A 27,640-nucleotide genomic window follows, 5' to 3' on the forward strand; every position below is an offset into this window, starting at 1 on the left:
TAACACAATCATCACGGACAATATTCACAGCTGAATCTCAGCGATATGAATAAAGCCTGCATCAGTAGCTTACGCGTGTGGGATGGTGGTCTTGAAGATGTCCAGCATGCAGTTACAGGTCTTGTCCCAGGTCTCCGGAGTAAACTTCTCTCCATTCAGGATGACCACATTCTCCAGACAGTTTGTGCCTGACCGGGCCAACTGCTCATTATCTAGGCCGAGAGGGAGAGGAGGGAAGAAGAGAGAGAGGAGAGAATAAGTGAGGGAGAGAGAAAGAAGAGTCTATTAATGTGGAGAGAGGAGGAGAACGGGAGCAGAGAGGGGATTGAAAATAAGAGGAAGTGTGCTACGGTGGTTTAGCAGTCCATAAGCCTCTGGATCACATATTCTGCTGCAACATGGGTTCCAATCCATCCTACTGCTATTTCACTACACTCCTCTATCCTCTCTACCTCCGTCCTATCCAATAAACCAAAAAATGCCCCACTCCTTAAAGAAAAAATAGGAAATATGCATAAGAGGGATTGAGGCACAGAAGGTTGGTGGCACCTTAATTGGGGAGGACGGGCTCATGGTAATGAATGGAGCGGAATCAGTGGAATGGTATCAAATACACAAAACACATGGTTTCCAGGTGTTTGATGCCATTCCATTTGCTCCGTTCCAGACATTATTATGAGCCGTCCTCCCCTCGGCAGCCTCCACTGGATTGAGGTGTACTCAGTATAAGCCTAGGACTGAAGGTGGCTGTCATTCCTCACCTTGCTGAACACACCAGTACAGCTGGGCCAGGATGTCATCCAGCAGGACGTCACTGAGCGACTCAAAGTACTGCGTGAACACGTCAGAGATGGCGTAAAGTGCGTGGTTACAGGTCGTCGTCATCCACTCTGCTTTCTGGCAGACCAAAACAACACAGAAGGGTTACCACGGTTACACCAGTGCCTCTGGGCATCATCTAGTCATTGTAGCAGTTGGTACTGGATACTAGTTGAACACATGGATTGGTGCTGTAAATTGTGGAACCAATGGTGTACATATAGAAATAGGCGTTGGTTACACGTGAGATAAAGCTGGGTCTTTGGTGAATGGGTGTTTGGGATGTGGAAACTTGCCTCAGTTTGTTGCTCAGGTAGCTTCATGTTGTCAAAGATCCTGAAGACGATTCTGAACAGATCCTGCCACCAGTGTTTCTCGAAGGTGTGTCCATAGGTCTTCATCACCTCAAACATCACCGTCAGACCCCTGACACACACACACACTTTTACTGAACAGTACACCCAAACCATCAGTTCAGACTTAATATTCCCATCTAGGATGGCACAGGACTGAAACTCTTCTCACCTGGTCCTGACGTCCAGTTTACACCTGTTGATGATGCAGGACAGCTCAAAGAGGATGGGGAACCACCCCCTCACCCACACCCGGTCCTCTGGGGCTACATTCATGTCATCGCTGGTGTAGTCTTTGAACGCCTGCCAGAGAGAAAACAGGATCGTTTACCACCATGTCCTGATGTGTGATACACGGACAAGCGCCAACAAACTAACATTTTAACGGTCTAAGCCGTATGTACGGTTCACTGGAAGCTTTCCCTGAATTTGCCCTGCTGCCCATGCGGCCACTCATCTCGCGCCACACACACACACACACACACACACCTAACCCCCTCCTCTCATCCACCCCCACACAAACAAATAGAAAGCAGGCAGTGGGGCTGGAGAGTACAGGGACGAGACCTTGAGGAAAAGCACTGGCAGTAAGCACCAGTCACAAGAAAAATATGAATGTTTGGGGACCAGTCATGGTCTAACATGAACAACTGTGGGCAGTACCATTTGATGTTCAGCGATGACTGATTTGGGTTCAGCTCTTAACTATGAGACCTGGTAATAAACCCAGTCCAGGGTGTGTTTGTAACTGACCTGGGGCCTGTCAGAGACGTATTTGGCGCAGTGTCGGATGAGGCGGATGGCCTCCATGCTGGTGTCGGGGAAGGAGGCGTTGCAGGCGAACTCAGATAGACACTTGACTGCATCCTGGAAGGAGTCTATGGTGGCTGGGAAGTGCTTCTCAAATACATTCGCTGAGAGAAGAGAAGAAAAAACTAAGTCGCTCTGGATAAGAGAGTCTGCTAAATGACTAAAATGTAAGAAGATCAGAGGAAATGGATCAAATTGAAATCTGATGACTAAAGTTAACTGATCTGTCAATCAGAATTACATTCCATGGCCCTGTCATCAAAAATACTAAACTAAACCTCAAATTGATGATTCAATATTAATCTAATACTGAAACCATCATATTGAAAATAAAATCTTAAAAGATAGAGATAATACAGATCAGATATCAAAGATCAGTTCTTAGCCCGAGGTGTGTGTGTGTGTTTGTCTCAGTAACTCACTGGAGATGTGCCCTGTGGTCTGGAATGCTAGCTCTACGATGCTCTCGTCCTGGTCCGAGGCAGCCAGGTGGAACACTGAGAAGATGTTCTTCCAGCCCGACCGGATGTTTCCCGCCTGTGAGTTGACCATCTGGGCTATACAGCGCACCACCATGTCCCTGATTGTTGGAGATCTGGAGGAGCAGGAGGAGGACATATGGGTTATACTGTATGTGAAAGAAAGTTGGTCTATGAGGAGGATCATCAATGCTACAGCCCTTTATTCAGGCAGTCTCATTCTTCCCTTTCGGATGTTGTGACATGCTGGTTTCCGACGGTGACTGTTGTCATAGCGAACAGCTGGCCAATTTTTTCAGTGCTTTGAAGAATGAGAGAGGACCAGCCTCTGCACAAAAGTACACTCACAAACATGCTATACAAACACACAGGCTGAGTCTAATGAACACATAGCACCGCGGGGCGTCCATGGCTTTACGTGGCTCCCTGCCATTTCCTCTGAGCTGTAACACTCTTCTCACAGTAAGCCAGTGGTTGGATTTGGGACTGGTAGTTCTCCTTCACGTCAATGAAAACAGATTGAGTCCTCCAATTTGAATCAACTGTATCTGTCACAGCTTGCCAGAGTGCTATTCTAGTGCTCAAATCACATGATTTCCCGTTTTTGGAACACTTCACATGTGATCACATGTGTAGTGTCATGTTATCACATGTTGCTTTACATGTCACATGCTATCACATTAATTTCACATGTGATCACAAACATGTTGTGTTTGGAACACTTCACGTGTTCACATGTGAAATTCATGTGTTTTTTCCATAAGGGAGTACAGGGAGACTGGCTGACTGCAGCGCTAAGCGAGATAGGTGCTGAAATGTGAACCACAGAGGTGCAACACAATACAGACCTTGTGAGGCCAGACTACCACAGCCAAGCGCCTAGGCAACCAGCTTGTGTGTACATATACCACCATACGTGTACCCAGGGGCGCAACTTTGGTTTTAGAAGTGGGGGGGACATAATTATAAATAAATAAATGTATCCAGTCGGATAAACACTCCAAACAGCCTACCCGACCGCTCGGAGGCGGCCACATGGTCCTAAAGCACACCGTTGGCTGGTTTTATATCACATTACAACTGATAAAACTGGGGAGGAGAAAAATGCAATATCCCCCCTTCCCCAGTGAATGTTGCGCCCCTGCACGTACCTAAGCAAGCAAGCACAACCACAAGCACATTCATGCAATTATGCTTAACACACGTACACACAAACACACTCACAGGATTCAAATCAGGAATAAAGTTTAAGGCAACATCCTCTTTACCTGTTCTTTTTCATGATGTGCTCGAAAGGCCTCAGAAAGTCCTTCTGGAATCTGAAGTTTGCCAGCTCTCCCTTCTCTAGAAACTTCATGGACAGCTGCCGGAGAGAATCCAAAGCAAAGATAGCCACGTCCTCATTGGGGTTGCATCCAACCTGAACAGATAGACAGAGAGAAGTTTAATATCTCTACCCCACTCACTAACATTGAACATCCTCTGTAACATTTACAATCTCCGCCCATCTCTAATATTTCCCTTATGAAAAAAGATTGCAGTTAGAGTGCAGTATGCTGCAAATACTGATGCCAAAATAACACTGTTTTATTTACTGCAATTACTGCGTCCAAAATACCATAGTTGACTGCAGTTACAGCACTTTTACTGCAGTTTCAAAACTGCAATCTTTTTATGTAAGGGTAATAGCCTATTTTAACACTTCTGTCCTCCCTGATAAGCTAGACCCCACTCAAAAACATGCCCTGCTAAATAAGACATGCTCCACTCGAGAAACGGAGCAGAAATCAGTGAAATACTAAAGCCTTTAGATTTGATTTTTTAAGCCAGGTGTTCCTGAGGGCAATGTTACAAAGACTGATTAACACCTGCTTAAGGTGTGTGGACTCTCAAGCCCAGTGGCCCAACCCTGGCCCTCCAGTACCCCCAACTGTACACATTTTCATTGTAGCCCTGGACAAGCACGCCTCATTCAACTCATTTAGGGCTTGATGATCAGTTGACAAGTTGAATCAGGTGTGCTTGTCCGGGGATACAATAAAAATGTGTTCTGTTAGGGGGTTCTGGAGGACTGGAGTTGGGAAACACTGCTCTAGCCAACAACAACATGAATTGATCAATTAATGCAGAGAAAAGAAAAACAGCAGACCCTGACAACCAGAGTTGTGTACCCCTGCTTTAAGCAGTGAAATAAATCCCATGATGTCCACCTTGTTGAAGTGGTCTCCAATGACCTCCCAGATCCTGGACCACTGCAGTCTGATACGTCCCATGTTGTAGTAGGAGATCTCCACTATCTTCTGCAGGCTGAACATGCGGGGGTGTGTGGGCGAGGCCAGCTCATCCATAGACACAGCACACAACCAGCGCACAAAGTCCACTGAGAACACAGAGAAACCAGCGTTAGTCAACGATCGGGACCACCATGGCACAATGCCAATACATCCTCATCGGATAAGGATGTAATCAGATACTGTCATTGAATTCAGTTCCGATTTAGAACACTCACCAATTGCATTACCATCCAGTCTGGTAGAACCTGTGAATATTCTGCAAGAACAGAATCAAATCAAATCAAATTGTATTTGCCGCATGCGCCGAATACAACAGGTGTAGACATCACTGTGAAATGCTTACTTACAGCCCTTAACCAACAATGCATTTCTTTTTTTTATACAAAAGTAAAATAAAACAACAACAAAAAAGTGGAGAAAAAAAGAGCAGAAGTTAAATAAAATAACAGTAGGGAGGCTATATACAGGGGGGTACCGGTGCAGAGTCAATGTGCGGGGGCACCGGCTAGTTGAGGTAGTTGAGGTAATATGTACATGTGGGTAGAGTTAAAGTGACTATGCATAAATAATTAACAGAGTAGCAGCAGCGTAAAAAGATGGGGTGGGGGTGGTGGGGCAGTGCAAATAGTCTGGGTAGCCATGATTAGCTGTTCAGGAGTCTTATGGCTTGGGGGTAGAAGCTGTTGAGAAGCATTTTGGACCTAGACTTGGCGCTCCGGTACCGCTTGCCGTGCGGTAGCAGAGAGAACAGTCTATGACTAGGGTGCCTGGAGTCTTTGACAATTTTGAGGTCCTTCCTCTGACAACGCCTGACATAGAGGTCCTGGATGGCAGGAAGCTTGGCCCCAGTGATGTACTGGGCCGTATGCACTACCCTCTGTAGTGCCTTGAGGTCGGAGGCCGAGCAGTTGCCATACCAGGCGGTGATGCAACCAGTCAGGATGCTCTCGATGGTGCAGCTGTAGAACTTTTTGAGGATCTGAGGACCCATGCCAAATCTTTTCAGTCTCCTGAGGGGGAATAGGCTTTGTCGTGCCCTCTTCACGACTGTCTTGGTGTGTTTGGACCATGATAGTTCGTTGGTGATGTGGACACCAAGGAACTTGAAGCTCTCAACCTGTTCCACTACAGGAAGGTGTTCCTCTTGTCCAGGTGGGAAAGGGCAGTGTGGAGTGCAATAGAGATTGCATCATCTGTGGATCTGTTGGGGCGGTATGCAAATTGGAGTGGGTCTAGGGTTTCTGGGATAATGGTGTTAATGTGGGATAATGGTGTTGATGTGAGCCATGACCAGCCTTTCAAAGCTCTTCATGGCTACAGACATCAGTGCTACGGGTCGGTAGTCATTTAGGCAGGTTATCTTAGTGTCCTTGGGCACGGGGACTATGGTGGTCTGCTTGAAACATGTTGGTATTACAGACTCAGTCAGGGACATGTTGAAAATGTCAGTGAAGATACTTGCCAGTTGGTCAGCACATGCTCGGAGTACACGTCCTGGTAATCCGTCTGGCCCTGCAGCCTTGTGAATGTTGACCTGCTTAACAGTCTTACTCACATCAGCTACGGAGAGCGTGACCACATAGTCATCCAGAACAGCTGGTGCTCTCATGCATGCTTCAGTGTTGCTTGCCTCGAAGCGAGCAAAGAAGTGGTTTAGCTCGCCTGGTAGGCTTGTGTCACTGGGCAGCTCACGGCTGTGCTTCCCTTTGTAGTCTGTAATAGTTTTCAAGCCCTGCCACATCCGACGAGCGTCAGAGCCGGTGTAGTATGATTCAATCTTAGTCCTGTATTGACTCTTTGCCTGTTTGATGGTTCGTCGGAGGGCATAGCGGGATTTCTTATAAGCGTCCGGGTTAGAGTCCCGCTCCTTGAAAGCGGCAGCTCTACCCTTTAGCTCAGCGCGGTTGTTGCCTGTAATCCATGGCTTCTGGATGGGGTATGTACGTACGGTCACTGTGGGGACGACGTCATCAATGCACTTATTGATGAAGCCAGTGACTGATGTGGTGTACTCCTCAATGCTATCTGAAGAATCCCGGAACATGTTCCAGTCTGTGCTAGCAAAACAGTCCTGTAGCTTAGCATCTGCGTCATCTGACCACTTTTTTATTATCCGAGTCACTGGTGCTTCCTGCATTAGTTTTTGCTTATAAGCAGGAATCAGGAGGATAGAGTTATGGTCAGATTTGCCAAATGGAGGGCGAGGGAGAGCTTTGTATGCTTTGTATGTCTCTGTGTGTGGAGTAAAGGTGGTCTAGAGTTTTTTTTCCTCTGGTTGCACATTTAACATGCTGGTAGAAATTAGGTAGAACGGATTTAAGTTTCCCTGCATTAAAGTCCCCGGCCACTAGGAGTGCTGCCTCTGGATGAGCGTTTTCCTGTTTACTTATGGCCTTATACAGCTCGTTAAGTGCAATCTTAATCAATCATGTTTAAAACATTTACAGTACATTCATTCAAATGATAGAACAATAGCAGAGTTAAGACCCCAAACCAGTCAATGGTAATACATCAGGATCTATAAGAGACCACTACAGTACACTACCTGTCCACAGCCACCACCACACTCTGGGAGCTGGTTTCTCCTATGGACTCCTGGATACTGAGGATCTGCTTCCGGTCTACTGTCCCACCTGCTGTGGACCACAGGACAGTCAGTCACATCCCCAGCATCAAGCATATTCCCAAGCATCTCCAGAGTCAAGCATGTTACCAAGCATCTCCAGAGTCAAGCATATTACCAAGCATCTCCAGAGTCAAGCATATTACCAAGCATCTCCAGAGTCAAGCATATTACCAAGCATCTCCAGAGTCAAGCATGTTACCAAGCATCTCCAGAGTCAAGCATGTTACCAAGCATCTCCAGAGTCAAGCATATTACCAAGCATCTCCAGAGTCAAGCATATTACCAAGCATCTCCAGAGTCAAGCATGTTACCAAGCATCTCCAGAGTCAAGCATGTTACCAAGCATCTCCAGAGTCAAGCATATTACCAAGCATCTCCAGAGTCAAGCATATTACCAAGCATCTCCAGAGTCAAGCATATTACCAAGCATCTCCAGAGTCAAGCATATTACCAAGCATCTCCAGAGTCAAGCATATTACCAAGCATATCCAGAGTCAAGCATATTACCAAGCATGTTACCAAGCATCTCCAGAGTCAAGCATGTTACCAAGCATCTCCAGAGTCAAGCATATTACCAAGCATCTCCAGAGTCAAGCATGTTACCAAGCATCTCCAGAGTCAAGCATGTTACCAAGCATCTCCAGAGTCAAGCATATTACCAAGCATCTCCAGAGTCAAGCATATTACCAAGCATCTCCAGAGTCAAGCATGTTACCAAGCATCTCCAGAGTCAAGCATGTTACCAAGCATCTCCAGAGTCAAGCATATTACCAAGCATCTCCAGAGTCAAGCATATTACCAAGCATCTCCAGAGTCAAGCATATTACCAAGCATCTCCAGAGTCAAGCATATTACCAAGCATCTCCAGAGTCAAGCATATTACCAAGCATATCCAGAGTCAAGCATATTACCAAGCATGTTACCAAGCATCTCCAGAGTCAAGCATGTTACCAAGCATCTCCAGAGTCAAGCATATTACCAAGCATCTCCAGAGTCAAGCATGTTACCAAGCATCTCCAGAGTCAAGCATGTTACCAAGCATCTCCAGAGTCAAGCATATTACCAAGCATCTCCAGAGTCAAGCATGTTACCAAGCATGTTATTGAGTCAAGCACATCACCTGCTTGTTAACTACCATTTATTTCACCAGTTTATAACCAAAACATGCGTTAAAGGGATAAGCACTGACCCAGGCCCAGGTATTCGTCGTTGCTCTGCTCCTTGGTGCTGGTGATGAAGCCCTCTTTCCCCCGAACCGTCCCTGAGATGTACCTGGCCTTCACCCCCGTCCCGATCAGCTGGGCCAGCTCCAACTGACTGATACACTTCATTATCTGTACAGTTGTGGTCAAAAGTTTTGAGAATGACACAAATATTAATTTTCACAAAGTCTGCTGCCTCAGTTTTTATGATGGCAATTTGCATATACTCCAGAATGTTATGAAGAGTGATCAGATGAATTCCAATTAATTGCAAAGTCCCTCTTTGCCATGAAAATGAACTTAATCCCCAAAAAACATTTCCACTGCATTTCAGCCCTGCCACAAAAGGACCAGCTGACATCATGTCAGTGATTCTCTCGTTAACACAGGTGAGAGTGTTGACGAGGACAAGGCTGGAGATCACTCTGTCATGCTGATTGAGTTAGAATAACAGACTGGAAGCTTTAAAAGGAGGGTGGTGCTTGAAATCATTGTTCTTCCTCTGTTAACCATGATTACTTGCAAGGAAACACGTGCCGTCATCATTGCTTTGCACAAAAAGGGCTTCACAGGCAAGGATATTGCTGCTAGTAAGATTGCGCCTAAATCAACCATTTATCGGATCATCAAGAACTTCAAGGAGAGAGGTTCAATTGTTGTGAAGAAGGCTTCAGGGCGCCCAAGAAAGTCCAGCAAGCGCCAGGACCGTCTCCTAAAGTTGATTCAGCTGCGGGATCGGGGCACCACCAGTGCAGAGCTTGCTCAGGAATGGCAGCAGGCAGGTGTGAGTGCATCTGCACGCACAGTGAGGCGAAGACTTTTGGAGGATGGTGTCAAGAAGGGCAGCAAGGAAGCCATTTTTCTCCAGGAAAAACATCAGGGACAGACTGATATTCTGCAAAAGGTACAGGGATTGGACTGATGAGGACTGGGGTAAAGTCATTTTCTCTGATGAATCCCCTTTCCAATTGTTTGGGGCATCCGGAAAAAAGCTTGTCCGGAGAAGACAAGGTGAGCGCTACCATCAGTCCTGTGTCATGCCAACAGTAAAGCATCCTGAGACCATTCATGTGTGGGGTTGCTTCTCAGCCAAGGGAGTGGGCTCACTCACAATTTTGCCTAAGAACACATCCATGAATAAAGAATGGCAACACATCCTCCGAGAGCAACTTCTCCCAACCATCCAAGAACAGTTTGGTGACAAACAATGCCTTTTCCAGCATGATGGAGCACCTTGCCATAAGGCAAAAGTGATAACTAAGTGGCTCGGGGAACAAAACATCGACATTTTGGGTCCATGGCCAGGAAACTCCCCAGACCTTAATCCCATTGAGAATTTGTAGTCAATCCTCAAGAGGCGGTGGACAAACAAAACCCCACAAATTCTGACAAACTCCAAGCATTGATTATGCAAGAATGGGCTGCCATCAGTCAGGATGTGGCCCAGAAGTTAATTGACAGCATGCCAGGGCGGATTGCAGAGGTCTTGAAAAAGAAGGGTCAACACTGCAAATATTGACTCTTTGCATAAACTTAATGTAATTGTCAATAAAAGCCTTTGACAGTTATGGAATGCTTGTAATTATACTTCAGTATACCATAGTAACATCTGACAAAAATATCTAAAAACACTGAAGCAGCAAACTTTGTGAAGACCAATGCTTGTGTCATTCTCAAAACCTTTGACCACGACTGTAGGGTGGTGGGGGACATAGGCACCCATACATTCCCTTAGTTATTCATTCATTTTCACAGATATATTTATATATCTATTCATCACTCTTAATTAGTTGACAGAGAAACATATTTATCACATAGATTCCATATCAAAATAAACAAAATGGAGACAAAATTATGCAATATAGCTTAGAACAGCAATACTGACAGTGATACTATAGCAGCTAATATGATTACTAGACTGAAAAATGAGATGAAATGTGGGCAGCGGGTTCAGACCTCGTGCCAGGAGTTGCCCAGGTAGTTTCCGTCTGTGTGGGCGACGGTGATGAGGGTCTTGATGGTGTCGATGTTCTTCTGCTTCATCTCAGTGATGCCAGAGCTGGCTGTGAGCAGGGTGAACCGCGCCAGGGCCTGCACATACGCATCCCGTTCCAGCTGTGTGTGTGTGAGAGAGAGAGAGAGAGACAGTACTGCATTACTCTCTCCATAAGGTTTTAGATCATGCCGAGACACACTAAGACACACACGTATAATCTAAATAGGTGTAATAACTGGGCTATGTGTAATTTTAATCATTTGAATAGGTGCTTTACAAATATTATCAGGTCCCACAGCAATGTTGTTTATATGACGTATGTGAAATGTGTTGATTTCTGTGTTGTAAAGTGACTGTATGTCCAGATCAATGGGTTTAAATGTCTGTTTGTACATAATGTCGTCATGTTTATATGTTCAGCTGCCGGGGACTGCAGATGGAAATTAGCTGTCAGCTACTCTGGGACGTATGTGCTGTGGTACATTGTCCCTGCCAAATAAACGTAATAAATACATTACAATAATGTTTGGGAAACACACCATTTGAACACATACAATGTTAGCGTGCTAGCTAGATTACCTGTATGGTAAAGATGCAGGCTATCCGGATGGCAAAGCGTATTCCCTCCAGACAGAGAAAAGCCACCTCAGTGTCATCACAGTCCTGGAGGCCCACACTGAAGGCTGCTAGGAACGGGGTCCAGGCCAGCTTGAACATGGGTCTGACATGCTCCAGGTGTGTGGCGCTGGTGAAGGGAGCCTGGACGTGGCTGACAGCCTCCATCAGGGCCTTGGCTGTCTTAGCCATCTGCTCCATCTCTACGTTATACAGCAGCCGCCTCTGCTTCTCACTGGCCACACCTGATCCAGGAACAGAGGTAAAGGCAAAACATCAACAAACAGTCTCTGCTTCTTACTGGCTACACCTGATCCAGGATCAGATTAAATGCTTCCTCCATATAGCTTTTGCCTATATTTTCAGATCAGTGCATATCATAGAGGAGACGAGAGGAAGCCACTTGCACAAACACGTGAAGATGATAAACATCACTAACTGGAAATAATACACTCAGAAACTTTCCCCATTGAACAACAGACACTATCTCAAACTTTTCCACCGATCAGTAATACAATCTAATCAAACTATATCTTAATCCCCTTTATATCTCTTTGATTGTGATGAGAATTCTATGATCTCCACAAAGATATCATATAAAATGACTCTCGTCGGTTAAATCTAAAGCTGATAACTTGAGAAAGATCCATTACACCTCAAAATAGGCATTTCATGTCTTGACGTCTGAACAAAATCATCTTTGACACGCTCAATTTCAGTCTGTAATGACATTTTGTGCTGGCAGACACAGAGGGACAGAGATACGCACTGTGCTTGTTGGATTTGAGAGTAATTTCCTTGGTCTCCTTCATAGCGATCTTCTTCCCTGCGATCTCGTCGTAGATGGCCGACAGATATTCCTCCGGTAGATCCTTGCTGTCGTTGATCCCTCTGTTCATCTTGATGTATTGCTCTTTAGTCATCTTGTTCTTCACCTTTGAAAAGTAAAATATGAGATGTATTACCATAACCATACCCTGTCTGCCTGTCTGTCTGCCTGAATGCCTGTCTGTCTGTCTCTCTGCGCCGGCCTATTTGTTTGTTTATCTGTCTGTCTTTCTGTCTGTCTGCCTGTCTGTCTGCCTGCCTGCCTGCCTGTCTGTCTGTCTACTCTGTCTGTCTGTCTACTCTGTCTGTCTGTCTACTCTGTGCCTGCCTATTTGTCTGTTTATCTGTCTGCAATAACTAGCATTGCGTTCCCTGTGTGTCTGCCATGGATACATGTCTTCTAAACGCAGCTGAGGTGATTGTTTTTGTCAGTTCATCTTCCCAGAAACTGGCTCCGGCTGCGGTCTTACCTGCGGACTATGAAGGTCTGTTGTCAACATAATGATTGAGTAGGCAAGGACGTACGCAGTGTCTGCACTCGCAAACTCGGTTTGCCTGAAGAGAGAGAGAGAGAGAGAGAGAGAGAGAGAGAGAGAGAGGAGAGAGGAAGGAGAGAAAGAGAGAGAAGAGGATAAACAGAATGGAGCTGAATAAAGCATTGATGCATTTGTGCTAGACAACACAGATATTCAGTGAATGCACTGAATTCATAATAGAGAGCAATCTGAATCCTGCCATTCAATGTCCTTGAATGTGCTTGATATCACATATGAAGTCTTCTTCTAAGTCTACGAATCCACAATGCCCAGGGTAGTCCACACCACTCCACACTCACCCCTGGTTGCATTCTAGGTATCTAGCAGCGAATTTCTCCATGAGCCTGTCGATCTTCTGAGCCTCTCCCGGGAGACGGAAGCCCTCGAGGAACGTTCTGAGAGCGTAGACAAAGTCCTTGCCTTGGAAGTCCATCTGGTCCACGTAGGCATACATGACCTCTTTATTGAAGCGATCATTGTCCCCCAGGAACTCGCCCACCTGAGTCTGAGAGGTAGGAAGTGAGAGAGAGAGAATGATAAGAGAGAGAGAGAGAGAAGGGGAAGAGATAGAGAGAATGATGTTGAGTTCAATCAATAGATATTGAGTGTTATATTTGCTTGACTATAATGCATGTGCTCTTCATTGGAAGCCAATTAACACATATTGTCCTAACAAGCATCTCCTTTCCTTCAGAGACACAGCCAACTGAGAGGAAAGGACTCTGTTCTCTCCCAGCGCTGTAAGACTAGTCTCTCTGGCTCGCTGTTTGAGGGCCTCTTGTTCCAAAGCAGATGTTATGAACGCTCTTTAATGCCGATTATCACCTCACGGAACCCCCCTCGAGGCCAGCCAATCAATCGGGAGAGTGCTTCACTCGTTAAAATACTAATTGATGTGCACTCGGTGGAGGACGCAGGAATAATCTTGGAGTGGGAGGATAATGCTGGCGGTTCAGCATTAGGAGCTAAGTGCCTTGGTGTTTCTATGTGATGGATGTGTTCTGCTCTGGGCCTGCAGCTGTGTGGAGGCCGGATGAGAGAGATAACTGTGTAAACTTAGAGTTTAATGAGCTAGAATGGGTATTTGTGTATTTACCACCCAGATCCCCTATTAGCTGTTACATTCGCAACAACCACTCTACTCTACTTAATCACAAGGCACAGGTTCAAAGGTAAAAGTTTCAGAGAGCACATAGCTGAATGAGGTAGAGTGGGTATTTGGATCCACACAAGTCAAATGAAATGCAGTTAACTGAAGTAGATTGGGTAAACAGATTTAAAAAGGTTCTTTACCGAGTCCAGCCTCTCCTCCTGGTGCAGGAACTGAGCGAGGTCCTCCGGGGTGGTTCCCAGCATGCCTTGCTCCTGGAGGTACTGGACGCCCTTCTTTGGTTTTTTGTTGAACCTGACCACGGAGCAGAGAACAGAGACAGTGCTATGCTTACTAAGGTGGAGAAGGAAGTTGCCCTCCAGAGCCATAGTGTTTCATTTATATTTTGTCCTAATTTACTAATTCATAATTGGCAATTTAATCAATGGCATTAATTGATAAATTAAGTGCCAGGGAGAAATTAAAACTGTGACAACAAACAGGACAACTTCCCTCACTAGAAGGAGTTGTACACCCCTGGGTGTGAATATATTCAGCTGTCTATACAGGATAAGGTGAATATATTCAGCTGTGTATACAAGATAAAGTGAATATATTCACCTGTGTATACAGGATAAGGTGAATATATTCAGTGGTCTATACAGGATAAGGTGAATATATTCAGCTGTCTATACAGGATAAGGTGAATATATTCAGCAGTCTATACAGGATAAAGTGAATATATTCAGCTGTCTATACAGGATAAGGTGAATATATTCAGCTGTCTATACAGGATAAGGTGAATATATTCAGCTGTGTATACAGGATAAGGTGAATATATTCAGCTGTGTATACAGGATAAGGTGAATATATTCAGCTGTCTATACAGGATAAGGTGAATATATTCAGCTGTCTGTACAGGATAAGGTGAATATATTCAGCTGTCTGTACAGGATAAGGTGAATATATTAAGCTGTCCATACAGGATAAGGTGAATATATTAAGCTGTCTATACAGGATAAGGTGAATATATTAAGCTGTCCATACAGGATAGGGTGAAATATTCAGGTGTCTATAGAGGATAAGGTGAATATATTCAGCTGTCTATACAGAATAAGGTGAAGAGCATGGCGCTTGCAACGCCAGGGTTGTGGGTTCGATTCCCACGGGGGGTCAGTATGAAAATGTATGCACTCACTAACTGTAAGTCGCTCTGGATAAGAGTGTCTGCTAAATGGCTAAAATGTAAATGTAAATGTATATTAAGCTGTCCATACAGGATAAGGTGAATATATTCAGCTGTCTATACAGGACAAGGTGAATATATTCAGCTGTGTATACAAGATAAGGTGAATATTTTCAGCTGTGTATACAAGATAAGGTGAATATATTCAGCTGTCTGTACAGGTTAAGGTGAATATATTAAGCTGTCCATACAGGATAAGGTGAATATATTCAGCTGTGTATACAGGATAAGGTGAATATATTCAGCTGTATATACTGGATAAGGTGAATATATTCAGCTGTCTATACAGGATAAGGTGAATATATTCAGCTGTGTATACAGGATAAGGTGAATATATTCAGGTATACAGTATAAGCTGCACTAGTCTGGCTTACAGGTCGATGCCCTGCTCGATGATCTCCTTCTGTTGTTTGAGAACCTCAAACTGCTCAGGGTTGTCTGTCCCTGACATCTGTGTGCTGTAGCTCCCGATGCCCGACGAGGCCGTGGAGTCCAGGGAGTTGATGCTTCCGTAGCGGTTGATGGTCTCTGGGGCCTTCGTCTCATTGGTCTCCTGCTCCGAGGGTTTCTCCTGACCTGGGGATGGAGAAGAACATTGAACAATCAATGGTCTGAGAGAGATGAGCAAAAACTGTAGTTGGTGTTAGGACTCCAACGCAAACAGCAATCCAGCACAGCCAGGCAAGGCAACACTGAACGTTTTCAATCGAAACATATATCTAATCTTGTTTTTAGCCAGTAGGGGTGTTCAGCCTAGAGTTTCTAGATCCAGGTCTCTGGGGACTTCAGTAATAGTGGGAGGGAGTCTGCACTGCTGAGAGAAAGACAACATGATGAACCTGAGGCCTTGTCTGGTGGTATATTGTCTGCTGTGTACACACACACGTAGAATCTTAATTTGAGCCAGTTTGCTACAGCAGGAAAATAATCATGCAGCAACAGGAAATGGGAATTAATTTGTGGATTAAAATTAAGTCTGAAAGTGGAAATTACAAACTTCAGAAGCCTTTTAAAACCTCAAATACACTACAAGTTTGACATTTCCTGCAAAGTTCTCCTGCAACAGGGTGGTCAATTTAAGAGCCTACATCTGTACACACACACACACACACACACACACACACACACACACACACACACACACACACACACACATTACAGACAATAAAAAAGGTCAGTTATCTAATAAACCAGGTAGGCTGCAGATAAGGCAGTGTGCAGTAACTGTAACATGGAGGTAGTGTTGTGTGTAGCCTGAGGGGACAGGACAGAGTAGGCAGGTCTGATGCTACTGTTCTGTGGGTGAATCAGGTCCATGGTGGTTGTCTGGCTGTAAGAGACATTGGACGTTGGTAAGGGATCTTATTAGCCATTGGAAACTCTCTAAAACATTCAGGACACCAGGGTAATGTGAGCTGGCAGTGTGCTTCCTCCACTCAACAGCTTCATAGAGCAGAGCACAGGGTAGAGGGAGGAGGGTGGCACAGCCAGGATAGAGGGAGGAGGGTGGCACAGCCAGGGTAGCAAAGCTCTCTTTAACGTTTACTAGTTCTAATCACAACGTACAGTATAACCAACTGTAGCTTTTTCAAATATTGTACACAGAGCTGGCTTTAAAAACTCAAAATCTATCCAGAATCTACAGCATTCGAAGGCAAGTAACATGAGATTATGCAAATAAAAGGTAGATAAGGCGTGTAAATAACACACAGTACTACTCACAGCCACCGTAGCCCCCTCCACCCTCTAATCTACCAAACACTCAACATCTTTCTACCATTACCTGCTCTTCCTGTGAAGTCAGCCAACCAGAGAACAAAGAGGGAAAGACCGTAATTAAGAGAAAGTGGAGAGTGGAGAGGTATTATCTATGTAATTATGTAAAAACAGGTTTTCAGAAACACAATGCATTAGCTGAGCTACAGTATCTACATGGAAAATTGCATAATTAGGATGCACTTTCACTGACTTAGAAAAACATCCTTTGTTTGAAGTAACCTAAAAGCGTAGGAGACTAGTCACAGCAGCCAATACCGAGTCATACTGTCTACTTCAGCATGGTCACTAAATGAGTTGGCTGTACTTTGGCATGGTGACTAACCCTAGCCCCTGTAGCAGTAGCGCTGTTTATGGGTTCAGCTGCCTTCCGTGCCTTGGTAGAATTAGCTCTCTGAGTGCCAGAAGGTAGCCTGAGGCTAGCCTTGTGGATCCTCTCTAGGGGGATATGTAGGGATATCTGGCACTCCTCTCAGAGCCTCTACTTCCCTGCCTCCTTCCCTGCCTTCGTTAAAGCCCTCTTTCCCTCACTTCGTTAGAGCCCTCCTTTCCTACTTGGTTAAAGGATCTAAAAGGAATGATTCCCCTCAGCTCATTCTGAAGCAAGCCAAGGGTCTTATCCAGGAGCACTGACAGAGGGTCTTGTCCGTCTGTCGCACCAGGGCGTTTCATCATCAACCGGTTCAGGGTATTGAGTTAGCCTGCCCTGCCCTGGTGTATTAGCCTGCCCTTATTATATTAGCCTTTCAGTGCTGCTGAGGGAGAGCATGTCCTGTCAGGGTCTGACTGGGCTAGCCACACTGATGGATGCTAGCCATCGCTCTCTTTCTCAGGGTCTGTGCTAGCCGTAATGATGAACGCTAGCCTTCTCTCTCAGGGTACAGTATTGAATTAACCTTCCCTCTCAGGGTCTGTACAATCTGTAGGCTACTGTTGAATGCTAATCGTTAGTCTTCTGTCTCAGGGAATATGCTATAGCTGTATTGATGAATACCACTCTTCCATCTAACCCCAGTTAACCCCAGTGATGAACGGCAGCCTCAGGCAGGTTTGACTGATAGTAAAGCCTTGGCATAGCTTGGCCGTCTCCCCTATGCTCATAGTTTTACCATTCTACAGGAAAAGGTAGATATGCACAATATGCCCCCATGCATCTGCCACTATAAATATGGTAAATACACACTCTAGGGTTCCACCATTGCTGATATGGAGAACTGAAGCTGTAGGATGTGGGATGCCAGAGAGATGTAAGTGGAATATATCAAATACACTCCATGTACTGGAGTGCTGGACTCCAACTGTGCATCTAAACCCTTTCATCATTCTGGTAACCACAAAGGAGCAGGCAGAACGGTGTACTTGAAGAATGGCTAAACCATTTTCCTCAGGATCTAAATCAAACCCAGTGGTACACCAGTCCCCATCAGCCTCAGGGTAACTGTAGTTTGGTCAGTCTCTTACCAAGGCTGGTCTGGGAGTTGGGGTTGACATACTGGTCCTTACTCCACTCTACCATACACTTCAGGATGGACACCAGACACTCCAGGCCTTTCTTCCTCAGGGTCAACTCCTGGTGGGAACAGAGAAATGTTACATCAACTTTAGAGCAAATAAACAAAGAAATACACTTTTGTATAGTCATTGGTCAGTCTTACCTGGAGTGGTGTTGTGCCGAGCTCGTGGCCTGCCCGGCCCTGTGCAATCTTTGAGAGGTCATTCACCAGCCTCTCAAAGATATTAGCAGCATTCAAGTCACAATCATAATTCACATAGATATCCACCACACCCTGGGCATCTGAGGGAGGAGAGATGAGGGACAGTTGGTACTTGACTTGTAATTGACGTTGATGCGCTGTACCGCAGATAACATTTCAAATTGACACCACACACTCGCCTGCACATATTCTGGTGAGGGTCTGTATGACCATCCATTTATGGTCGTAGGAGCTTGTGGATGTCTCCAGAATGTACAGGAAAATCTCCTTGAAGAACACCTGCGCAGCGAAACAAACCGTGACAGTTAAAGTTGAGGCAAACAAAGAGGTTGAGATGAGAAAAGCTGAATGAATCTTCATAAACAGAATGACCCACTGTAACAAAGCCATAAACACATACATCTCACTGCAGGCTGACCGCTCAACTATGAAATCAGAACATCTCAACCAACATCTGTCTCCAGAAAATACTATTATTTCCTTCATGGCCACAAACAGTCACGGGCAGATTAAGTCATCAACTTCAGCCTGAGGAAATATTACAACCAGACCACTGTGGAAGTGGACTACAAATCAGAAGCAACAGCTAACAGGTAATACTGAAACTCAATCACACTGAGACAGAACTACATTACTGTGCCCTGTGATAAACGTAATCTCCCATGAATCACCTGTGTCAGGTGCCTGCTGTATTGAGAGATGAGAGGTTTACAACATTGGGAGAGGGAACAGGAGCGATTGGCATATGGGGATAGGACAGCTATTCAGCGACAGAACAGACCAGTGTCTCGACCTGCATGTTGATTGGTTTTCAAGTAGGACAAGAAAGGAGGAATATGAGGAGGAATATTATATTTACATTTTAGTCATTTAGCAGACGCTCTTATCCAAAGCGACTCACAGTTAGTGAGTGCATACATACTGGCCCCCCGTGGGAAACGAACCCACAACCCTGGCGTTGCAAGCGCCATGCTCTACCAACTGAGCTACACAGGGGAATATGAGGTGGAATATGAGGAGGAATATGAGGTGGAATATGAGGAGGAATATGAGGAGGAATATGAGGTTTACGTGACTTTGGGGAGGAAAGGAAATACTATTTGGACTAATAGCTGGTCAGAGAGACTAATAGCTGGTCAGAGAGACTAATAGCTGGTCAGAGAGACTAATAGCTGGTCAGAGAGACTAATAGCTGGTCAGAGAGACTAATAGCTGGTCAGAGAGACTAATAGCTGATCAGAGAGACTAATAGCTGGTCAGAGAGACTAATAGCTGGTCAGGTAGCTCGGTTTGCACAGTCCACTTTCTGGAACAAAAAAACAAAATCAGCAGCTTAATCTTTTGCGAAAGAGGAACAACCAAAATGTAGGTAGCTACCTCGATCTGCATCTTGAGGTGGGTTTTGAAGTGGGAGAGGAGGGTGAGGAAGATGGAGAGCGAGAGCTCGAAGACCTTTGGGATGGAGGAGACACCGTTTTTGGACAGTGCCACACACAGGTACTGCTTGATGGCATTGATGAACATCTCATTGGTCTTGAAGATGGGCCCAGCGTTCTGCAGGATGGATAGGAGCAGCTGGAGGGATAACACTTTGGAGCGCAGTTCGTGGGACCTGGCAGGAGACAGAAAGAGGCATTGATTCAGACTTCTAACATTCAAGTGCAACAGGACTAAGTATTCTTTATATGTTCAGTAGCCAATCTCAAACATTGCAGATAGAAATGCCATGAATAGAGCCCACATGACTCCTTATTCTACATGTCAGAGATGCATGTTTGTTCCAGCATATTTATATCTGAACGTTCCAAAACGTTGTGCCTGCTGAACGTTACCTTGATTTATACCATATGCCATCAATCAGCTTAATATGCACATAAAGTGTCTCCTGATAATGTATTCATTATGGGGGGAGGAAGACAGAGATCAGGGGTGGACTGGGACCAAAAATGGCCCAGGCATTTATAACACACCGGCCCATTTTCTTCCTTGAGGCCCCTACACCGGCCCATTTTTCCCCTTGAGGATTCCATTACTAGCCAGATAATTATCATTTTGTGCAACAAAAAAAAACAAGTTATACAGGCCCATTAGGCCGAAATGCCAGATGGCCAGCCCTCCCCTGACAGAGATACATCAATAACAGGTGCACTGTGAGACACCATCTGATTCATAAGTTATTAGCACCACTTCCTGGTTGACCCACAACTGACTGAGGATACTAATGGTTTGGTGGCAGTCAGGGGATCTGGGGATGTCCACCTAATGTCCTTCTCTATACTAAGAGCCTGACCTAGCTAGATGTGCTAGAGCTCCTTTTCTTTTTCCAATAATATTTTAAAGAATAGATCTGCACATTTCATACAAACACCATATGTTACAGTGTAGAGAGGGCATATTTCCTTAATAGATCATTATAGTTATATAATTATATTGTCCATTTCCCCCTTCAATTAGTCCAACCCGTATTTCTGAACAGCTGTATGATGGAGAAGTAGGAACCCACTGGCTTCCTATCTGTAAATGTTCCCCAGCCCTCCTCCACAGACAGACATATTAATGTAGCATACAGAAATACAGTGCATTCGGAAAGTATTCAGACCCCTTGATTTTTTCCACATTGTTACGTTACAGCCTTATTCTAAAATGTATTAAATAAATAAAAATCCTCATCAATCTACACACAATACCCCGTAATGACAAAGCGAAAACAGGTTTTTAGAAATGTTTTCAAATGTATTAAAAATAGAAAAATAAAATACCTTATTTACAGCCTTATTCTAACATTTCTAAGAACCTGTTTTTGCTTTGTCACTATGGGGTGTTGTGTGTAGATTGATGAAGAAAATAAACAATTTAATCCATTGTAGAATAAGGCTGTAACGTAACAAAATGTGGAAAAAGTCAATGGGTCTGAATACTTTCCGAATGCACTGTATCTCCTGATTCTCTCAGGCACATGCAGCGCAGGGGAAACCTTACACAACTTTATCATTTCAGCTTGGCCCGGAGAAGGTAGGCAGGGTACATTTTCAGTACAATAACAAATCAACAATTTGAACCATAGAAAATCTAATGGAACAAAACATACCTGAGCCATGAACAACAAGACAAATTACAGAGGGCATGTTTTGAATGTTTGAAATGTATTTATATATGCAAAACATAAATCATATGTGTGTGTGTGGTGTTCATAGTCAGTGGGTTGAACTGAGCATGCCATGAAAATGAAACCATTTGACTGTTGAGGATTGTCCATGTGTGCTTCCTTAAAGCTAATTTAGGTAACAAAAAAACAAGCTAATACACCAAACTTGAATTCTTTATTAACGAATTACAACAGCAGGATTCAATACTGATTTAGCCTTTGTAATCCCTAAAAATACTTGTTCAAAGCATCTGTTGTAAGTTATACAGCTGATATCCAGATAAAGCAGGTTTCCTGTGTGTCGTCCGGGTATCACCAGGGCCAGTCATGGAGTAAATCTCTCTGTTGGTGAAAAGGCTTTCTGTCTTACAGACACTGCACACAGCCCTTCCTCTGGTGGCACCGCCTTCCTCCCTGTCACCCCTGACAAAGGCCTGTGATAAACAGGGTTCCATTCCACCATTGTCTAGAAGACGGAACATCTCTCTTGTGTTCTTAGAATCCTGACAACACTACAGGAACACTGGGCCAGAACTCTCACTAGCCAATGCGGATAGAGTGTTAGGCCACATGGGCCATTGGGAGAATGATGGAGACGGGAGACAGCCAGTCAGAATTGAGTTACCATACAGAAACCAGATTGAGGAAATCCTGTTATGTAAAAACTGCTATCAGATCCAGCAAATCAGATGCCTCTTTGGCTGTAACGGGCTGGAAAATGCATACAGAAGAACACCAAAATGTAATCTCCCTCGTATTGGATCAAGGCAAAATCTAATTAGATATTTTTTCCCTTGTCATTTCCTGTTCCATACAGGGAGAAAAAACAGGGAGCACAGGAAGTGATCCAGAACCAATAATCAGCTGAGTGATGCTTCATCCAAACACACACGCCAACCAACTATCACAACACTCCCCACTAATAACTAGGCTACCCTCCACAAGACATGATTCAACTAAGGAACACACTCCATAAATAAACCTGTAATAGCCTACTTACTAGGGTAATATAGCTACTGTTCCTCTATTCAATTCTCTAAAACAAAGCCATAATAAGTGTCCCGATACAAGAACTCAACTTACTTTGGGTCTGGGGGACCATCTGACAGAGGCTTCATGGACAGCTTGCAGAGAGATCTAAACACTAGGAAGGCATCCTTCTGGAGAATATGGGAGAACTTAGCACCTGGTACAGGGCCTGTGGTCGCCCCCGACTCCTAACGCAGAAACACAAACAGATGGTCTACATCAAAAACCTTTCATCGAAAGTCCATTATCAAGAGTCAATTATCCTCTAAAATGATTTCCCCACTTGACAAAAAGAGTGTGAAATAAATTCTTCCTATTAATGTATCTGTTCAACCTGTAATTGTACACTCTTAGAAAAAGGGTTCCAAAAGGGTTCTTCGGCTGACCCCATAGGAGAACCCTTTTTGGTTCCAGATAGAACCCTTTTTGGTTCCAGGTAGAACCCTTTTGAGTTCCATGTAGAACCCTCTGTGGAAAGAGTTCTACAATGAACCCAAAAGGGTTCTACCTGGAAACAAAAGGGTTCTACCTGGAACCAAAAACTGTTCTTCAAAGGGTTCTCCTATGGGGACAGCCGAAGAACCCTTTTAGGTTCTAGATAGCCACATTTTTCAAAGAGTGTAGATAATTACAGTGCTCAACCTTAGCTATAATAACCTGAGGAACTGAGAGGAGATAATCTATGAATCATGTAGGAATCAACCCCAGCAGACTAGAAGACAGACACTCTGATTCAGAGGGGTTGGGTTAAATGCGGAAGACACACTTCAGTTGAATGCATTCAGTTGGTCTACTGACGAGGTATCCGCCTTTATCTTTTCCTTTATGACTGCAGTAGCAGAGGGATTGAATAGCCCTCACCTCTTTAATTCCTCATGTTACCAATTACTTCCATTTTCCTTTTTACAAACGGATAAACATATATAAAAGTTATCGGACTGGGTATTTAAACCGTTGTATTTTTCTGTTGATACAGAAACAGACACCCAGGCTAGCACAAACCCACTTTGTAGAGCGAAGTGTGTTGCCATGGTTACAGTCAGGTCAATCCCTCTCACCTGTGTATCATTGGAGCAGACAGACAGCCTGTCGTCGGGCAGCGACGGGGTGAAGCTGGCAGAGATGGGAGTGCCGGGGATTCCGTTGGCATGGACGTTCTCGCTGTCGCTGCCCAGCGCCCCCTCATCTTCTGCCACCTCTGTGACCTCCGTTACCTTGGTGATGATCTCAGCGGGTTCCGTGATCTCTGTGGGCTGCTCAGTCTCGCCAGCGGGCTCCTTGGCATCTGAACACAGATGGGCAGGGTTCAGGCAGTGCCCTTTGGAGTGGTTTAGTATGCAAAGGGTCAAAATAGCACTGAGACACACAACTCTCTCTCTTTCTAGTTAGGGCAAACAAGTAAACACACAGTAACACCTAAACTATCTCCAGACTTAAGCAAATTCTCATTCTAAAATTATTTTGTATCAGAATTCCATGTACCGGTAAAACTCCATTGTTGACTTAACTGACCGCAGACACAAATCTGATTTCAGATCCATAGAGTTACCTCCAACGATGGTGTTGACGACTTCCTGTAGGATGCTCTGGACGATCTCCTGGGCTTTCTCCTCATAGTTAGGCTCCTCCTCCTCTACTGCTGTCTCTTGGTCTCGCTGAGCGGCACCTTGAACACAACACAAGTAAAACTTTGTCAAAATCCATTTAAAAGAACCTCAATACACTTTAAATGTTAAGATGGGAAACAGTAAAGAAAGTGTTTTCTCTGAGTGAGGCTGAGCATTAGCCTTTGATACTGTAACTGTAAATGTTGACAAGATAAACAGTAGTCACTGGTAACAGCTATCACATCTTCACTGAATAAATTGTGCATGTGTGTGTGTGTGTGTGTGTGTGTGTGTTCGTGTTGAAAGCATTGAGTAATTTGCTAACAAAATGATTATTGAATATTTGGATGCATCTCTTCTCACTCTTGGTGCCAACCTCTCAATCTCTTTTCAATCCCTTCTCTCATTCAGTCACTAATGAAAGCACTTATGGGCTGTCAGAAATGGTTTTCTGTAAACTAGTGCATTACTGCCTAAAGAGAAAGCCATCTCATCAAATGCTTATTTAACACAGACAAAATATTTTGTCCCAGAGTTCTACCAATATTGAGTACACAAACATGTCCAGGTTGAGGCTTTGTTACTGTCTAAAGCACCACAGATACTAGTCTAGCACTATACCCCTGGAAATGTCTATCCTCAAACATACTGCAAGGTATTGAGCGACAGTGAAAGTCTGTCTGTATGACCTTGAACATGAGTGCCTATATTTGTTAGTCTGAGTGTGTGTGACACAGTGTGTCCCTGTCTGTCTGCTCGCTCTAAGGTGAGACTCACTCTGTGCTGCGGCTGCCTCTGTCTGATGGTTCTCTGTTGTGCTGAACTCAGAGCCGTTATCTGGGTCCGGGCTCTCATACACCATCCCCTGCTCCTCCTCCGTGGCCCCCTGGCCCTTCTGGGGATCCCCGGGCCCAGCTGTTCTGCCCTGAGGGGCCAGGATTGGGGTAGGAGTGGTGGGGGTGGAGGTGGGTGTGGGTGTAGAGGGGGTGGTGGGGCCGTTGGCCTCCCGAGGAACGCCCTTGGCTGGGGGGTAGGTGTGCTGCTGGAGCTGGGGTGAGTCCGGTTCCTGTTCCTGTTGCTGGGTGACTGGGGAGTGCTGCCGGGGCCTCTCCCTCTCCATCTGCTTGGCCTCCTGGAGCTAGGGAGGGGTTAGAGGGGAGGAGGGGGACAGACGGGCAGACACAGACACACATCCAAAGAGCCAGACCCAGTCCAACCCAGTGTAGCCACATACAACCAAACACACACAGACAAAGCCAAATGCACACACACACACACACACGCACGCGCACACACACACGCACGCACAAATACACACACACACAGAAATGTGTTAACACAATGTACACAAACTCATTATATCAATTCCCTCTCAAAGATTCCCTAAGGGGTTTCCACCCCAATGCCAAGCCGCAACACTTCCCGATGTCAGATCAGGAAGCAACACACGGCAGCTTTGGAATCACAGCTTTCCAGGCAGAGAGAGCAGAACACAGATTCTGCATAGCTCTTTTAACATCAGGACTGTCTAAAATGTGTTTATGAATGACATGCTGTCAAAACAAGTATGAGGCAGAGCATCTCACATGCTTATATAAACTGGGCTATTTCAGTGCAGAGAAGGAGGCAGAGTATTTCTGGTCTAAAATATTGCATGTTCTCCTGGTTGATGTGCCACTGATGTTGATGTGTATGCCACAACTTCAAATGTGGAGATGTTGAATTGCATCTAGAGACTGAGTTGTCTGAATTATGAATTATGTCTTCATATGATTCCTCCACAGCTCCAAAGTAACCTCAAGATGTTTTTATTTTAATATGCGCATATGAACCTATAAATATACACATCCTAAACATTTGTTACAGTATACAACGGAAAACAGCCAAGCTGTAGCAGCCCACTAAACAGTATCTGGCTGCATGTGTAGGTGTACTATAACAATAATGTTAAAAGAACTGAAAAACTGAGCCACACGATGATTCAGAGGAAAGACACAGGTTAGGAACGGAAGCAAATACAGTGTGACACTTTCACACAACTACCAATATGATTGTGAATGACACACCTTCTCTAACACCAGCCTATAGCCATTTTCCCATATTCCTATACACACAACATAAAACATGGCTAATTATCAGATTGTAAATGTAACAGAATTTGTTCTCAACCACTTTCCTGGCTAAATAAAGGTTAAATAAAGAGAGGACATTGGTATAGAGGTTGTGCTGGCATTGACAAATCCAGCCAGATGTGTTTAGTATGCAGCTCACTGACAAACTCCAGGTAGGAGTGAGAGTCAGAGTCCTCCTATCAGACGTGGCAGAGTCATGTAGCACCATTATCTCTGTGGCAGCTAGACATGACACACGTTATACGCACGCACGCACGCACACGCACGCACACACACGCGCGCACGCACACACACAGTGACACACAGAAATGGAGGTGCCTCTCCATTTGTTTACCGAAAATGCTGCTCTCAAACTGTCTTGCTCTAAAAGCCATTGTGTCAACGCTACTGCTCTCGCTCTACTATAAGTGATGGCATTACATTTACCATTCAATTCTAACAACTCTCAAATTCAATGATATGGCCCTCTATTTAAAAAGGAATTACTCCGATGGTAACAATCCCAGACAAACGCAGCGAGATGAGATTCTGCCAGCTAATGAGAATACACACACAGCCATATCACTTGAGAAGATGGGAAATGTGTGTGTGTGTGTGTGTGTGTGTGTGTATTTTCAATCAAAAGTGTAAGCCCAAACACACACAATGCAAACAGAAAAACATTTGAATGGCTCTGTCGACTGGTATGAACACTCACATGCACACACACACACACACACACACACACACACACACACACACACACACTACTACAAAGACGAGTGAATGCATTTTATGAATGCAAATCGGTGCTGAAGAAAAGATAATAATTCACAGGCAACTGAACTGAAGCCACAGCAAGCACAGCGTAACCACAATGCAAGTCTGCCCCATAGCTGGAACAGAGGAGGAGAAAGAGAGATGGATGGATGGACTGATGGATGGAGCCAAATGAGAACACAGAGAGTTCAGAGTTTAGATCAGGCAAGTCAAGGCAGTCCTGTTGGCTTTACCTGGCGGTCACGTTTTCTTGAGGCCAGAGACCAAGATATCTTGTGATTTGTAAGCTACGTGTCCAGGGGGGAGGTGAGGGGGGGAAAGAAGTGTCAATCGAAAAGAAAAATATGATATTAGAGCAACACCTTACTTGGACCTCTGGTCAGAAAGTCTATTGTACACTGTCATCAGCATGATGGACGTTATACGTAGTCAGTCAGGTTATAGCAACTTAGATTGGTTAGGTAGCTGTCAAGCTAGCCATGTTTAGTCTAGCTGTGGCCTGTGACATGACCGTTTTAGGTCACCTGGCACATAAACCCTTACGACTCCTTATTCAACTGCTATGTCATGCTCAAATAAAGAG

At 44.7% G+C, this 27,640-nt stretch overlaps 1 protein-coding gene across 5 annotated transcripts in view; it reads right to left on the minus strand.

Moving 5' to 3' along the window:
- LOC121549861 (brefeldin A-inhibited guanine nucleotide-exchange protein 1) overlaps window positions 1–27,640 on the minus strand; it is a 113,576-nt gene that overhangs the window by 5,292 nt on the left and 80,644 nt on the right. For 2 of the 5 annotated variants that reach the window (XM_041861809.2, XM_041861806.2), the window contains exons 6-32: window positions 27,291–27,344; window positions 24,944–25,304; window positions 24,109–24,225; window positions 23,618–23,877; window positions 22,614–22,747; window positions 19,763–19,997; window positions 18,565–18,664; window positions 18,326–18,465; window positions 18,132–18,240; window positions 15,269–15,470; window positions 13,852–13,963; window positions 12,858–13,063; window positions 12,493–12,577; window positions 11,964–12,129; window positions 11,159–11,439; window positions 10,540–10,698; window positions 8,571–8,715; window positions 7,301–7,391; window positions 4,971–5,011; window positions 4,672–4,841; window positions 3,730–3,881; window positions 2,405–2,577; window positions 1,926–2,086; window positions 1,345–1,475; window positions 1,116–1,245; window positions 762–897; window positions 74–212 (exon numbers count right to left, since the gene is read on the minus strand). In XM_041861809.2, coding sequence (XP_041717743.2) covers window positions 74–212; window positions 762–897; window positions 1,116–1,245; window positions 1,345–1,475; window positions 1,926–2,086; window positions 2,405–2,577; window positions 3,730–3,881; window positions 4,672–4,841; window positions 4,971–5,011; window positions 7,301–7,391; window positions 8,571–8,715; window positions 10,540–10,698; window positions 11,159–11,439; window positions 11,964–12,129; window positions 12,493–12,577; window positions 12,858–13,063; window positions 13,852–13,963; window positions 15,269–15,470; window positions 18,132–18,240; window positions 18,326–18,465; window positions 18,565–18,664; window positions 19,763–19,997; window positions 22,614–22,747; window positions 23,618–23,877; window positions 24,109–24,225; window positions 24,944–25,304; window positions 27,291–27,344 — 4,190 coding nt within the window. The remainder of the gene's footprint in view (window positions 1–73; window positions 213–761; window positions 898–1,115; window positions 1,246–1,344; window positions 1,476–1,925; window positions 2,087–2,404; window positions 2,578–3,729; window positions 3,882–4,671; window positions 4,842–4,970; window positions 5,012–7,300; window positions 7,392–8,570; window positions 8,716–10,539; window positions 10,699–11,158; window positions 11,440–11,963; window positions 12,130–12,492; window positions 12,578–12,857; window positions 13,064–13,851; window positions 13,964–15,268; window positions 15,471–18,131; window positions 18,241–18,325; window positions 18,466–18,564; window positions 18,665–19,762; window positions 19,998–22,613; window positions 22,748–23,617; window positions 23,878–24,108; window positions 24,226–24,943; window positions 25,305–27,290; window positions 27,345–27,640) is intronic. The other 3 variants (XM_041861808.2, XM_041861807.2, XM_041861810.2) reach the window with 3 other exon arrangements.

The sequence above is a fragment of the Coregonus clupeaformis genome, chromosome 34, assembly GCF_020615455.1.
Source record: "Coregonus clupeaformis isolate EN_2021a chromosome 34, ASM2061545v1, whole genome shotgun sequence".
In the NCBI taxonomy this organism is placed as follows: Eukaryota; Metazoa; Chordata; class Actinopteri; order Salmoniformes; family Salmonidae; genus Coregonus; species Coregonus clupeaformis.